Here is a 16,646-nt window from a genome sequence, read left to right on the forward strand (position 1 = left end):
ATTAATAACTTATTAAATCAATTCCTTTATTTAGGTAAAGGCTTAATTTCTCCATATATAAAAGAAAAAAGTAAAGATCCTTTGGTAATGTAAACCACTTTAAAGTATAGGCTGTAACATAATTTTAGAATGAGCTGGTTGTATTTAGTGTTGGAGATGTGATCTTGCAAAGAGAGCACTAACCAAAGGAATGTTCGTCATTACAGCACCATGTCTTTTCTGATGCTTTCCAGGAATAGTATGCGTCATGTGTGACATGTATGTAATTGGAACTTATTACCTAGATCTCTTTAGGAATTATCTACAGTGTATTTCACTAAGTGAAATCCCTCTCCCAGACCTACCTGCTGCTTACACTCTACAATCTTCCCTCTAAAAGCCAGGGATAACTTAATCTACAAAGTAGTTCTATACTCAGTGACAGGAGCCATTTGCTAGCAGTAGAACATATCACAAACAGAATGTCAGCAGCAACGAGATCACCTTAGTGCTAACAAATCTACTGGTAAGAGCTTTTTGATCTGGCCAGAGAAATAAGGTGGGAAACCTGCTGGCTAGAAAACACAAAAAGACAGGGTATTTGATGTTAATAGTGCCTTAGTAGCTTGAAAAACATTCTTTGGCCATATGTGCTTAGAAATTATACATAACAAATACATTTATTTATCAAAGATACAGTCATTTGGGTAAAATGTTAATTTTTAGTATTTGACTATATATTCATACTCTTTTCACTTCATCAAACTTTTAAATGCATTAGTTATACTTTATTATATAATTTTTAATCTTGATGATTTCTACTTATTATAAATATTAATATTTGTTTCTATCTAGAGATAAACTTAGAAGACTATAGAAAGTAACTTTAAATTACAATTGGTTTTGAATTTTCCACACTCATTTTTTGTTTAGTTTCAGATTTGTCATAAAGTCGCAGCTTTTAATAGATTGCCTTTAATCCAAAAATAAATCTTGGAAACAACCACATATCAAATATTAAATTATCAAATACAATCTCTAAATGACTTGTCAGCTATCAAGTATTATCAAGATTATCTTACAGAGAATCAAAGCATTAGTTAAATAAGAAGTTTCTATGATGTCACAATAAAATATTCCATTAGCACTGAGTTATCAACTACATTTACAAATATAATATCTTAAACATTCAATTTATCAAACTTTAGAAGCAGCAAAATTCCATCTGGCACAACAATTTAGGTATTCCTTAAGATGCTTGAAAGTATTTTGTACACACACACACACACAAATAAAAAATTTAGATTTTGGTAGAAGCTAAAAAGTTTAACATTGAAGAATTAAATGACTAATGATGAAAATGTCGTGATATATGCCAAATAATGGCAAGAAAGGAAGTTATCCTTTTTTGAATATTACACATCTCTTGGTCCAAAGAGTCATGTACTACTTCAGGATGTATCTTAGTGTCTTCCAGTTCTGCTTTTGTATAAAATCAGGCCTATGAGTATTTCCAAGTTTAGACTCATATACTTGGTCTAGTCACAGAATAGCATATGACTTATATTTACTTTGTCAATGTAAGTAATAGAGAAAGTACATAATGCAATGAATGTATGGTGACTGTTTATTGTGAGCAACGTTTTATTTTCCTCTTCACATTTTTGGTGGCTGTTTCCCACTGGTATCATCAACCAGGTCCCTCAGGCGTGATAAATGTTGTAAGGCCCTTTAAAAAAAAACACATTATAAACCAATATTGAGAACTGAATAGCCAATGTAGAAAGCAAGAAATAGTGACTACATTATTTATTGACTTCAAAATTACTGTAAGAAATTAACTTACAGGAAAACAAAACTTTGAGAACTATTTTTTATGAACTTTGACATCTGAATAACTAAAATAATTTAGCAGTCTATAAACACTTGCTTGAAATATCTGATAATCAATTGTTAATTAATCTGCCAGAGATTAAAATATAGTATCACATATCACAGGTATCATATTTAGTAAAACATTTTTCATATGATTTTTCCCAATAGCTCTATAAAAATAATTTTCTTTTGTCGTGCTATATGTATCATCTAGGAAGCAAGGCCCATAATTCATCTAATATTTATAGTAAAGATAGCTAAATTTTAAAAATATTACTAAAATCAGTAAAAATTCTCAGTAAAACTCATTTTTGTTGAGAAGGAAAACAAAACCCTTCTCCAGTAAGGCTGAATAATGCATACACTAACAATCTAGATTTTTTTTTCAAGACACACATTTTAAAAATATTGTATCTTCAGCTTCAAACTCAATAACTCCATATAGAAGAATGGAATTCAATCTTTCTCTCTCACTCTTCAAAAAGACAAGTCCAAATGCATCAAGGACTTCAGGACTAACATTAGACCCAATAACCTGAATCTGATAGAGGAAAAAAAGGAGATATGCTTAAACTTACAGGCCTAGGAAGGAACTTTCTGAGCAGGAAAACCCAGTAGCACAGCATTAAGACTAACAATTGATAAAATGGGACACTGCGCGAAACTCTAACCCTGCACAGCAGAGAACACCACCTTTAAGTAAAGAGGCAGCCCACAGAGGGAGGGGAATCTGTACCAGCTATTCGGCTGACACTGGTTTAGTGTCTAGAATATATGAAGATCTCATAAAACCTAAACACCAAACAAAACAAAACAACCCAATTAAAAATTGAGACAGAAGCATTAGAGACCACTCAGTGGCTAAGGAGCACCTGTAGCTCTTGTAGAAGACTCGGCCGCTCCATTTCCCAGCACCCATATGGTGCCTCACAACCACCCATAACTAGTTTCAGGGAATCCAGTGTTCTATCCTGACCTCTACAAGGGACCAGGCATGCATGTGGTACAGATACACACATGCAGGCAAAGCATTCATACATAGAACATCAAAATAAGCCCAAAAATAATTTTAACTGAAGCAGGCAACTAAACAGTTTAATTAAAGCAGGTAATTAAAGCTCTCAAAAAGAGAAACACAAGCAAAAACAAGAGTGTGAGGAGTAACACTAAAGACCCCTCAAAACTGTGTGGCTGTAGAAGCTACCTAAAGTATACAGATGTATATGCAAAGTTTAAATGGAAATACTCTATTATAATTGGACAATGCCTCTCCTAGACTTCATAGGCTATCAGATAGAAAGCCCAATGTCAGATATGAGTTATCTCGTCCCAAAATATTTCTCAGTGGAGTGCCAAAATCTATCCCAAATATTATAGGCTATATCCACTGTTCACATTAATGGTAAAACCCTACTGCTGAAAACACCACATACTTAAGTTATGAAACATAATAAATCAAGCTGGTACCAATGCGAAAGCCTCAGTCCTATTGCCAAGTACTCACAGTACTGAAAGATATTACGCATGTTACTAAAGGAAACTGCACAGCTTTAAGGGAAAGCAGTGTTCTCTTAAAAATAATACGTTCCATGAATAAGGAAATACTCAATATTGGCCTCTGGTATCCACATGCATAAACACACACACACACACGCACACAATGCATAAACACACACACCACATTTAAAATAAATTAAAAAAAATAATATAATGTGCTATAAGAAAAAATATGCCTACCATACAATTATTCTTGGAACTATTGAATTCCACCCTGATTTTTGTCAAACGAATGACTGAAATAAATTTGTGTCCCAATTAGTAAATAATACTTACTTTTGAAGCGACCTATTAATAGGAATCATATTTTCCTCCAACTGTAATTTAGAGAAATCATCTTCTGTCACCTGTTATTAAAACCCAAATGAAACAAAAATATTTGAAATACTAAATTTATTGTACCAAATTAAAAAATAAAAAACTAATACTTTCATTTTTCCTTTATTCTAAAACTACAACCACTTTGACTCACTGTTAAATACTCCTAAAATATGCTTCTAAACACACCCCCATTAAGGAATAACATTTTGCCTTGAAATTATATCTTTACAGAAAAGGTTTGATGTCAATGATATTTAAGAGAGTGAGTGAAGGACAGATTACACTGTATCTTAATGCTATGACTAGTGTCAGAAGGAAAAATGTGTACTGCAGTTTCAGTGAACAGACTGTGAGAGTAAGGCTGAGGCACTCACTATTACAAAGCTCCATTGAATGATAATAAAATTGACCAGGAAAATAAGATAGGCACAGATAATTAAAAAGTGAATCATCTCACTTATATATGGAATCTGAAAAGTACTGTTCTTAAAGCCCTGGGGCTGTAGTTACAAGTAGTACCTGCATGGGTACTGGGAGCCATATTTGGGCCTTCTGTAAGAGCAAGCTTAACTGAGTTTTTTCTGCAGCCAATGGCTCACAGAGTAAAATTTGAGGCTGGCTGAGTGATGACAAACGAGGTGTAGATAAGCATAAAATTACACTCAGCAGGGGTAGCGAAGATAGCTACTGTGTAACTATGGACTCATAGTTAATGTATTATAAACTTGAAAATTTCAAGGAGTAGAGATTTTAAGTGTTCTCACCATAAAAAAAACTATATAAGACCATATACACCAATTAGCTTGGTTTATCTATTCAATAATCTATACCTATTTAATATATCATATTACATCAACAATACCAAAATTTTGTTTGTCGCTAAAGAGTAAATAAAACACAGCTGAAAAAAAAAAAAAAACACAGCTGAAAGTAAAGAGGTAAACTGGTTTATAGTCATGTTCCACTTCTCGTAAGTGGCAGTTAGACTTCACAAGTAGACATGAGAGAATATAAACTCTGTGGTCCTGCACTTTGAAAATTCATCTTCTACAGAACAGCACAGAAGCAGAAACAAACATTTCAAAATTTCTAAAAATGTACAATTTTTTAAAGTGTCAACAAACACATAGTAACAAACATTTGCAGTGGGGCAGTCTAACACTGAGAATATCTCTAGGTTTCACAGAAACTCTGACAAGTCTTTGTGTTTGTAAGACTCCAGACAGATGAAATCTGCAGGGCGCTTCAACACAGCATTGAAGCCTCTTCCACATTATAACTGTAGCAGTCTCTAAATAAGAGGTTGGCATAAGCATAAAACGAACAGAAAAGATTGCTCAGAAGCAGTAAAATGCAAAACAAAGCAAAGAGCTTTAGAAGTATTAATTCTAATACTAGGTGTGAGTAAAATAGTTTCTATAAAGTATATAATTAAAGTACAATTCTGCATTCCTTGCGTTGGCAAGCTCATTTACAGAGAACTAGAGATAGGTCTAAAACAGATCTCGTGACATCTGACATAAAATGATCCTACAGCTCAAGTGTTGATCCACACCTGGTGGCACTATGTTGGGAGGTGGCAGAAACCGAACAGAGGAAGCTCATCACTGGGCCCTGACTTTGAAGGTGTTACACTTGGTCTCCAGTCCTTTCTCACTCTTTTATTCCTTACTAGGGTCACAAGATGCACAGCTTCCCACCGTCCTACTCCCATGCACCACCATTCCCGCTACCCCCTGATGTTCTGCCTCACAAAGACCATGAAGTGAAATCTTTGAAACCACAAGGCAGAATCAGCATGTGTGTGTCACATGTCCCACCACTGTGGTGAAACAACTCATGCAATTATAAACTCATATGTCTCAGCTCCTAAGTTATGCTTACTTGTGCACTCTCTTCTTTTGGTTCTGTATTTTTATTCTGATTAAAACTTTCTTGCACTGCTTGAAGGTTAAATAACATTTGTTTCAAGGCTTCAACAGGACCATGATGTTTGCCTCCAGATAGGGTGGCACTCTAAAGGTAAATGAAATTATAAAAAGTAACTATTCAAAACCATTCGAATGGAAAAGTAATTATATAGAATTAATGCAAAAATCCAGACAATGTATTAAAATTGGTGTTTTAAAAAGCCAATCTTCTGTATCTGTGGTCTTATCTAGCATTGTACCCTGGAAGCTGTAATAGCAACCTGCCAGAAAAGATCTATCCACTGGTCTCGTAGTAGCCTGACTGTCATGGAGTGGTGCTATCTCACTGAACTGGAGGCACGCTCCATAGAAGAGAATGCTATGATGTCTGGTCTCAGGGCTACGGCAGAACCTACTACCGTTACTTTGCAAAGCAGTTGAGCTGTCCAGTTGCTTTCTAAACACTTATATGTATAACCATAGGTCTGAGCTGCTCTCAGCCTTGGTCAGGACAGCTTCTTTCTGTAGTGGACAGTAGTCAATGCAGAGATGCACACTCATTTAAATGTTAAGAATACAAGATATACTCACCCATAATTTGGACACCTATATTACGAACACCAAGCCTAAGGGGATATTAATGAAGAGGAAACAGAAGAACCACCTGAAGGGTAGATAGGAGTGCTATGGTTTCTTCTGGAGCTTAGAACAGATCCGGTTACCTGTACAATGCCTACAGAAGTTAAGCAAACCAAAACCCCAGCAGATTGGGTGAATGATCTCCAGGCTCCACCATTTACTGAGGAGTGACCATAAGTGGACAGTTGCTGGGAAAAGAAGAATCATTCTTCTTTTGAGGCTGTAGCCATTGGTAGGTTTCTCTGCTCCAGTGGATAATACCACACCCATCACTAACTGAATTTAGTATGTTATTAAAACAGGTAACAGTAACAACAAAAGAAAATAGTACATGAAGCTGAGAGAAGGGCATGTTGGGAGCATATAGGAGACCTTAGAGGGTAAAAATGGGGCCAGATAACTAACATACATACATACATACATACACACATATATAATTCTCAAAGGAAAAAATTCTGTGTGTGTGTGTGTGTGTGTGTGTGTGTGTGTGTATACTCCTAGACATGGGGCCTGACTTGAAGTGCTGTCGATACACCCATTCTATTAGAAAGACTGATCAAAGATTTTTTTTTTAAAAAAATCAAAGCTGCTAACTCACCACCTCTTCACACCCAGTCTCCAGGCAAAATAACTTAGAAATAATAATAGTTTAGCACATCCTTCTAATTCTTGATACTTTAAAATGAATATTAAAGATTTACTTAAAGGCCTTAAAACCACAGCTTTTGAACAAAAGTGTCTTCAGAATCCAACTGAGAGAGGACTAGATTTCAAGTAAATTTTTCTCAATACACTTTCGAGTATCTTTTCAACAGCTGGGTCGGGGGAAAGAGAAAGCTTGTAGAACTATGAAACTGTGCAGCCACTATGGAAATGGAATGATTAGCCCTCAAAAGCTGAAAGAAGAACTACCACTTAAGGCAGCCATGCTACTCCTGGTCATACACTCAAGGAGCATATACATGCCACAGAGATACTGACCCACTCATGACTACTTCTCTGCACTGTTCAAAATGGCCAGGAAATGGAATCAACCTTGGTGTCCAGCAACAGCTGAATATATAAAGAAAATGCGCTACACAAGCACAACAAAATTTTATGCAGACATAAAAGAAAAATCAAACAATGACGTCTGCAAAATTGGATGAAACTGAAAATCATGTTAAATAAGCTAAACTCAGAAATTCCACCTTTCCTTTTATATAGACATTAGGTTATATGTGTGGCTGTAGGTATCTGTGTTTTCATATAGAGATGCTGCTGTCTCTCTATCTCTTTAGAGCCTTCCACCTAAAGACCTAACAACCAACTGTATTAACTTTCCATGTATTGAACAATGTAACAGTGCTTAACTCTACAGCGAGGGCAAGACTGAAGATAGTCTTCTGTTATTTTAGTTTATTGGTCTACTTAGGAATTCATACCTTACACTGGCCTGGAACTTACAATCCTACTTCCACCCAAGAGCTGCTGGCTCAGGACAGATCTTATGAGGTTCTTAGCATGGCTACTTTACAGTAGAAAACTAGACAGTTCTTCTATCAAAAGGTAGGGGAGAAGAAGGAGAATTAGTGCTTAAATGGTAGTGTGGCGGTATAGTTTGGGAAGATGAAAAGGTTCTGGAGATAGTTGTTGGTTGTAGTTATAATGATATCAAGTTACTAAAATGTCACTGAACTATATACTTAAAAATGAATGAACATGGCAAATTTTATGGCATGTATACTTTATTACATTAAAAGCTCAGAGAAAAAGCAGCAGTATAAAGATCCAGTTAGGCTTAAAATTAGTACTTATCATTCAATTATTCTGAGACTTATCACTGAAAGTTAATAGTGAAGGTCTCTGGGGAAATCATTTTGTTCCTGGCTCAGTAATGTGTCGTACATTCAGAAAGCTACTTAAACCTCCATGTAACAAAATACAAGCTGTCTCCATGGGAGCTGATTATAGAGAAGTGTCAGGGCTGGAAAAAACAGGCCCTATTCCATAGAGAAAAACCAGGACAATTCAAGCTACATGTAGAACCCAACTCCAGTTTCTTGTATTTTACAATACTGAAAGTCCTCAAAATACTCAATTCTTATACTTTAGAATACCAACAATCCTAAAAGTAGTTGTAGTTTTGTGGATATTTTGGGGGGGGGGATGAATTTGGGAACTTTTTGTTGTTCTTCTAAAATATTAAATAACGGAATCCAGTATGCATAAATTAACTGTAGCTCTTCTTTTAATATAAAGATTAACTTTACTCACCTGATTATCATCATTTAAAAAGCCGTCAAGAAGCTCATTAACACATTGTGTACTGGAACTTTGTTGAGGACTGTCATCAGCTTTAACAGGGACAGGAGATTTGCTACACAGGATTTAAAGGATACAAACAGCAATTTTAAAAGTAGGCATTATATAATTCAAAATGTTTCACTTAAAAACAAGTGAGGCTGTAGAGACAACTTAGCAGTTAGTTAAGAGCGCCTGCTTGTTGCGGCGGAGCCCCTTTTCCCCAGCATCCGTATCTTATGGCTCATACCCACTTTTGACTCCAGCTTCAGGAGTTGTTGATACAACCACCTCTTCTACAAAATCTTAATCCCATACTCGCATATACACATGCACATCTATGCACACTTAAAGATAAGTTTTAAAAGCTGTAACCAAAATAATAAATGTCAAGAATATGAGTCATATAAGCTGTGTATTAATTCCCTCACCCTGTCCTAAACTGACAAAGGAATTCAGCCCTTCTGTGTCCCCTTGCTTGCCCTTTCCAGTTTTAAAGACAACACATATATAAAGTCAACTATTATTCCTCAACTGAATTGCCCAACTATGGAACTTCAAAAGCTCGTATGTCTGATACAGTATCTTTTCCCAAGTAAGGACTGTGAAAGCTGAACATGTAGCTCAGTGGGAGAGTCCTAGCCTAGCACGCAGGAGATGCCAGGTTCAATCCCCATGCCATGCATACATACCAAGCCAGTTATTTGCCTAATGATAATAGGAAACTCAAAAGTCAGAGAGTCTTTGCTTAAGAGGCACAAGATAATAAGATAAATCCACCTCAAAACTGTTATTAATGCAGGGGAAACTGAGAAACGATTTAATTTTTAAAATCTAAATTCCAAATTGAAAATTCTAAGCTCAGTCCCAACTCCACGCAGCCTTCAGTAACTCACCTGTCTAATCCTGAGTATCTACATTTATTGTCCTTATTACACAGAGCTATTGTAGAATAATTCTTGGCATAGCCATATCTAATGAGAACTGTGAAAGTCATAAAACCAGCACAGCTATTTGACAAAGCTCCAGCAAAGCTGAGCCGTGTAATACAATCGCTGTGGTGCAGTCTCCCACTTTTTGACCTTGATCTCCAAGTGTCAAATGCTTGGGGGCTTTTATTATTTGTACCACTTAGGGATACTGGATTGATGGACATTTTATGAATCATTTACACTCTCTCCCAGGAGCACTGCTTCTAAGCATCCCCAGGAATATCCTGACCGTAACATCCCTCCTGCTTTTAGGGGAGATATCCTTAACTGGCCCTACTTGAAGGTCTTCCTTATGCCCTGGAGGTTGGGACTTAAACAATTATGCCAGAGACCTCCTTACAAGGCTCTGACTCAAAGATGCTCTTGGCACATCTGCCCGTGCACTTACTTACTCAGGGACAAGATAACCAGAACAAAGTAAAATTTAGAAAGGTAAATAATATTTAGTAGGCTAGAGAAGTTGGCAGATCAAATTAAGTCATACTCTCATGGACAAACAATGGAATGCATAAATGATAAAAGAATAAAGGATTAAGACCTCCCTTTCTTAGAAAAAGTAAACTCATACAGGGCCACTGCGGTGTTGTATGACCAAGAAACAAAAAATACCAAGATAATATAAATAATTTCTAAAAAATATACAAAATACAAACAATCGTATTATGCCAGAAATTGAATAGTAACTGTAGCAACTTTGGTCTGAAGATTTTTCTTGGGCCTATTGGCAACCAGCACTCTATTAAAAGCTGATAGTACACTGCTTGACACGAACAATCTCCCCATGCTGGCTTGGAGACTTTCTGTCTAGTGCCCCCAGCCTAAGAATGGGCTGTCATACTTTGGCAAAATATGTCCTTGAAACGTCAATATTGTTAAACTTCAGGTTGTGAGGTTAAAGAAGGAAAATGACTGTAAAAGACAACTCTGCTCTGTCACAGTTTATCAAGATGACTAGACTTATGACAAAAAGTAAGTTAAAACATGTGTCCGAGGACAAGAATGATACGATCTATGTTTAGAACAGCATGCATCTATCCCTGCATACTGAGTTCTGCATAAATAAAGAAGCGCTCTGACTGCCAGTCAGGCTGCAAGACTCCTGATCCCTGTGCCTGGCTCATTCCTCCTTCGCCACCTTATATCCACCCCTCTCTTCAGGCCCTGACCTCACCCAGGGCTGGACCCTGGCAAATTCTCTCTGTACCTTATATATTAATAGTCAATAATCACTTCTTTCTTGATGTTCTGAGTAGTACAAAGTACTCATGGCAAGAACAAGAATGTCCTAAATTAAGTTCTATTTATCCCAGAAATGAATGAAATTATCCTAGTATTTTTTTACATTGCATTATAACATATACTTGTAACTTAAAAATCACAATGTCCAGCAATCATTTTCTTAAGAAGCGCTTCTTTGTTGACATATTTTCCTTATAACTTGTTATAAACTTTTTCTTAGTCTGGGTAATCTTTTCCCTCATCACTCAACAACATTAATTTTATGTCTCCATATTGATGTTAGAAACAGACGACAGAGAGGCTCACTACATTATCCTATTTTTATATTTAACATTTTCACACAAAATTTGTTTATAAAGTATGTTCAGTTAATTTTCATTATATTCTACTTTGTAGAATATACTAATTGTGTGTGTGTGTGTGTGTGTGTGTGTGTGTGTCCACACATGTCTGGGCCAAGATCAGTGCCATATGCCTTTCTTTTTTATCAACTATCTTAATTTCTGAAAGCCTTTCACTGGCTCTCCAATTCAGCAAGACTAATTTACCAAAAAACTCCAGAGATCCTCTTGTCCCTCTTCGCCAAGCACTAGGATTACAGGTGCACATCACCACGCCCCACTTCTCACACAGGGGCTACAGATCCAAACTCAAGGCTCTGTGCAAACACTTTACTCCAGCTTCCCAGCATTTAATTCTATCTTTTAGACCAGTAACTTTATGCTTCCTGTTTTTTTGTTTCATCCTGAAATACTTGGCAGTATTCAACTAACATCTACTTACTCTTCTCAGCAATTCATCTTTTCTTTTCTTACAAGCCTAATAATTATGAGTTGACTCTCCAAAAATGAAGTGCTCAGTGCAAGTTCCTGGGTCAAAGCACTGATATTGGATGTACACAATCAAAGTCTTTTAGCCTAATTGCAAGCATATGTGATAAATGCATTCAACAATTCCACTTTTAATCGCCCCTGCTATAAAACTCAGCATGACAGCTACTCTTTAGGAACACGAAGATGCACTGGTTAGGAAATGAGAAGAATTATGGAGGCTAAACATGAAGTGAGTTAGTTACAAGCTCTTTTTTTTTTTTTCAACATATTGTTGAAACTGCATGGAAGGGAGCTAAAACTCAAAGGAGAAAGTAAAACCTTACAAGCAATCACCAACACTACATGATTCCTAAAACAGCTCACCCCTCGTCTTAGCAACCCAAAGTAACTATTATTTCTCCATCTAAAATTTAGAGAATTTCCATAACTATCAAAGCAAGAAAGTAGGAAATGAGATAGGACGGCAGTCAGTATTGGCATTCAAAGTCAAGTATTCAACTGAGAAACAACAAAAAGGAATCCGTAACTTTGCAGGCTAATGGAGGAGGATCGGCACTTGAAGGCCAGCCTCGGCTACAGAACATGACAGCCTCAAGAAAGAAAAAAAAGATCCAATAATTACAAAATATAAACAACTATTAGAGCCTAAGATAGAGCTTATGTCCAAATGTAGTATCACTAATGAAAAAAAAGTTCTTATATAAGCTACAATCAACACCTTACTCATCTTAGGTGTGTAGGCACTTTTTAATTATTTCAAGAAACAGTGCCATAAGAAGGTTGAGTGTACAAAGGAAAAGAACTCTAGGAACCACAATAGAACACATTTCAAACTGTACTATCATCTTCAGGAAAACAACGACCAAAAGAGGAAAACAAAATGTAAACAAGACGTAAACAACAGGTGTTAGAAAGACGTAACATTCAAAAAGTAGTAAGATTTCCATTATGCTGCTTTATTTGCAAAATAAATGTTTGTTCAAGTTTCATTATATGCATATATATGCATATAATTTCACATATATCCAACACACACACACACACACACACACACACACACACACACACACACACACACCAAAACGAAATGAACATGCAGCACGCATTTTACGGAAGCTTGTGTAACACTGCATCATCTTGTAGTAACAACTGAAAACTGCAACTGAAGCAACGTGAAAGCTAGATTATAATACCAGTAATCATCAAATTATGTGGAAAACAATTCTGATGCTGGCATAGCACTGTTCTGTTTGGAACCCTAAACAATGTCACTTACTTACAAAGTTACAGGGACATTTTCCCATGATCGTTCTGCTTCAAGTTTATCTAGGGAGCAAGGACTATCATCCTTTTCCACAGGCTGTGGTAAGTCTTTAGTAGCTGGCTTGAGATTCTTCTTAGCCTTCAGGATAAGCAATTCAATTTTGTCACCTAATTTTAAAAACACTCTTTAGGAAATAAAATAGAAATCTCAAAACATCTCACAGTCAAGAGGAAGAAGAATACTTGAAATGTGCAAGTCTATGATAGAAAATTAGGAAAAGTGTGGTAATTTAAGCAAAGAAAATAGAAGAGAACTTCTATAGCTTTAAAATGCTAAAGATCATTACTTCATAAAACTTCTACAGAATATATGAAACTTTAACACATCCTTTGTTTTAAAATAAAAAACTAAAAACAAAATATTACCACAGAATGGCTTTTGGGATTGTCCTGGGAGAAGTGGATTCTCACACGGATATTTATATTCATGAACTAATCCTGTATACTCACTGAAGGAATCTGTAAAGTTCGAAGGTTCAAAGGAATATTCTAAACAATCTACTTTATTTGTAAGCTGAGTAGTTCTTTGTGTCTGGTAACTATGTACAGGGGAACATTCATCTTCATGAAATAACTTATAAACCCTTTGACCATTTTCATCAGGTAGCAAGTCTTGATTGTGGAGCCAAATTGGATATTTAAAATCAGGTATACTAGTTACCCCTGAGACATTGAGGTCAGATTTCTGGCTAGTGAGCCATCGTGGATAATTCTTTTCAGGACTGTGCTCCGAACTGTCCTTGAAAGATGATTCTTTAGGAAAAGATAAAGATGATTCCAAAACACATTTATTATTTCTAGTCATAGGTTTTGGGGTTCTGGGCCTACTACATTTCTTTCCATTTACATTTCTATATACATCAGGAGTAACTACATTATCCTTGCTCTTGGAAGTAGAGTCTACATGAAAACTTGGAATCCTTTTAATATTCGATGAATCCCATCTTCCACTGTATTTCTTGTCTTTCCTGCTTGGTCGGTGGCCAGGTGTAACGTAAGTGAAGGAAAAGCATCCATCTGCTGGAAGTCTTAACAAATCATCCGTTGTTAGGCTAATGGAGTCCATGTCATTAATAATCTCTCTTCTATAGCATAAGGGGTAAAAGTGCTGTTTGTGATCAAGATTGTCAAAAGCTGAAAAAGAAGCATAGGGTTTTTTTTAATCATATATAAATATAACAGTCAACAGTAAATGAGAATTAAATATTTAAGAATCTTTCTGGTGCTTTCCCTTTATCGTTACTTTTGAATGGAAACACTAAAGGCTTTGGTAAGTCTTTAGCAGACTGCTTGAGATTCTTCTTAGCCTTCAGGATAAGTTAGTAAGCATAACACATGCTTGTTACATACCTCCTCAGTTTTTCACTTCTGTATGTATCACTAGTCAGCTAGTTTTGTATACACTTTCAACTTACTGTTTCAACTTTCTCCACGCAAACATTCCTTTTACATAAATACAATCACAGTAAAGCTGATTAGTGAAAACTGGCTACAGCACAGAGACAAATGTACAATTAAACCAGGTGGAAAACAGCATGCTTTCTCTCCTATCCACTTTGCCATGGCATAGCCACAGAGAATGCTATCCAGTTCTAGAACAGAGCGCCACATTCTTCCACTCTACACTATTCTGCTAGTGTTCAGTACAGAATTTACCAACAACTCATTTTTCCAGACTGTCCTCAGGACAAGCTGTGAGTATATTGTGATCATGGTTCCATAGAATCCAGATAATAAAAAATAATGCTCCTACCTCACCAGCGGGAATTAAGCAAATGTAAGCTCAGAAAGGTAGGGACTATTTAATAGCTTGTTAAGACCACAATATCAGTACCTTTCCATCATGCCACAGAAAAATGGCACTTACCACTGTTAATTATATTTACCTGTGTCCTCTCTAAGGACAAAGATCATAGCAAAAAACTCCCAGGATCATGACGAATATACAATACATTTTACAAAATAGCAAGACTTCAGTAATACAAGTTATTTTTATCCCAAAATAACAAAAAGATCCAACTCTTTCTAAGGCACGTCTCTCAAATATATTAAACCACTGGACACAAAAGAATGCAGAAAAGCATAAAAAACAAAGCATACCACTGTTTGGCTTCCCCACACAGCTGGAGAATCCAGGCTTATTACCAGGCTCTCCATCAGTGTTTACGTTGCCAGTGTTTGAAGCAGGATGTTCTCTGCTTAGATCAAAATCATCAATATAGGCCTGCAGCGCCTCCGAGGCAGAGCCGTAGAGCCTGTCCTTGTAGCGGAAAGAGCCGCTGGAGCTGGAGGAAGTACCACTTAGGCTGCAGCCCGCCAGGAGAGAAGATACTGAAGATTCCCGGGAACAAACTCTGTGCTTTGAGTTTGATTTGGCCATAGCTTTCTCAAAATGAGTTGTGCATTTCCTTTAAATACTGCAATAAAAAACAGAATATGGCAGTACCAATGAATAATGACTACAAGCAATAAAAACTACTATGTATGTAAATGAAGTTTTTCATTAATTAGTTGTTGGTGGTATTCCTATTTAAGCACTGAAAGTTTTCTATTATCCTTATTGTTAGTCGTTTCATGAATAATTTAGAAAAAAATTGAACATGTGCTTAGAAATACACATACAAAAACTATCTGAGGATATACATGGAAAACCAAGGAAAAGGTACTCACATTTTCTAAAGTCCTAAAAATTATTATGGACAGTCCTTCCTTATTTTTGTGCTATAATCTATGACATCATAATATACAACATTTTCCAGTAAATAATATTTTTAAGTCCTATAAGCCTATGGCTAAGCATTACAGATAGCTGGCAGTCAATTAATTTTTAAGCCATCCAATAAAGCATTAGAACCAAGAAAGAACAAGGAATAATATCTTCTTTCAATACTCTAAGCACCAATGTACAATTTCAGCCAAATCTTTGCCCCCCCAAAAAAATAACTTTAGAAAACAACTAATATCTAAAAAAAAAAAAAAAAAAACAAAACAACCAAAAAAAAAAAAAACAACTAAACTACACATTTTATTTCAGAATGGGCTAGCAATCAGCCTTTAAAACATATGTTAAGAATCTCCTCTTAACCTTTATTTTTTATATCCTCAATACCTGTATTCTTTTTCAATTTTTTAAATCTTATTTTGTGTATGGGTGTTGTGTCTACATGTATGCCTGTGTACTCTATGTGTGCCTGTTGCCCAGGAGGTCAAAAAAAGGGCTCCTGAAACTGCAACTACTGACAACTGTGAGTCAATACGTGGGCCATGGGAATCAAACCTGGGTGCTCTAGAGCAGCCAGTACTTTTAACCGCTGCATTTTCCAGCTCCTGTATTTTTCATTCTTGAATAGACTCAGCTCACCTTCATAAGAAAGCACAACTGACTTGGAAATTCATTTCATGTATTCAACTTTCTGTTTTCCTATTTGAAATTGAGACTCTTTAGCATAGCACTAATATCTACATTTGTAAACAAGAAGTAACAGGATAGGTGCTTTCAGCCAGGGAATAACAGTCATCGAGAATTGAAGGATTTTCTATACTAAAAAATTCACGGATAGAATGTGACACATTACAATACTGCAACATCAGTATGTCCAATTTTGGCTATATAACTTTGGAAAAAATGTTTTGCTTAATGTCACATTAGCTGTGTCTAATTTGACTTTAAAATATAATATATTTTCTATCAAAGA

The 16,646-nt window shown here is 36.0% G+C and overlaps 1 protein-coding gene across 2 annotated transcripts; it reads right to left on the reverse strand.

Moving 5' to 3' along the window:
• Positions 1-1,555: 1,555 nt before the first annotated feature.
• C20H18orf54 (chromosome 20 C18orf54 homolog) lies at positions 1,556-15,400 on the reverse strand. Of its 2 annotated transcripts, XM_051163567.1 has the most exons (7): positions 15,052-15,400; positions 13,318-14,085; positions 12,909-13,059; positions 8,538-8,640; positions 5,617-5,748; positions 3,688-3,758; positions 1,556-1,708 (listed from the first exon to the last, which is right to left on the reverse strand). In XM_051163567.1, the coding sequence occupies exons 1-7, from the start codon at positions 15,329-15,331 to the stop codon at positions 1,636-1,638; spliced, it is 1,578 nt and encodes a 525-aa protein (XP_051019524.1). In that variant the 5' UTR covers positions 15,332-15,400; the 3' UTR covers positions 1,556-1,635. The 2 variants fall into 2 exon arrangements, with proteins under 2 accessions (XP_051019524.1, XP_051019523.1); XM_051163566.1 differs by lacking the exons at positions 1,556-1,708; positions 3,688-3,758; positions 5,617-5,748 and having other exon boundaries at positions 12,905-13,059; positions 15,052-15,399.
• Between the last annotated feature and the right edge of the window lie 1,246 nt (positions 15,401-16,646).

This window comes from Acomys russatus, chromosome 20 (genome assembly GCF_903995435.1).
Source record: "Acomys russatus chromosome 20, mAcoRus1.1, whole genome shotgun sequence".
In the NCBI taxonomy this organism is placed as follows: Eukaryota; Metazoa; Chordata; class Mammalia; order Rodentia; family Muridae; genus Acomys; species Acomys russatus.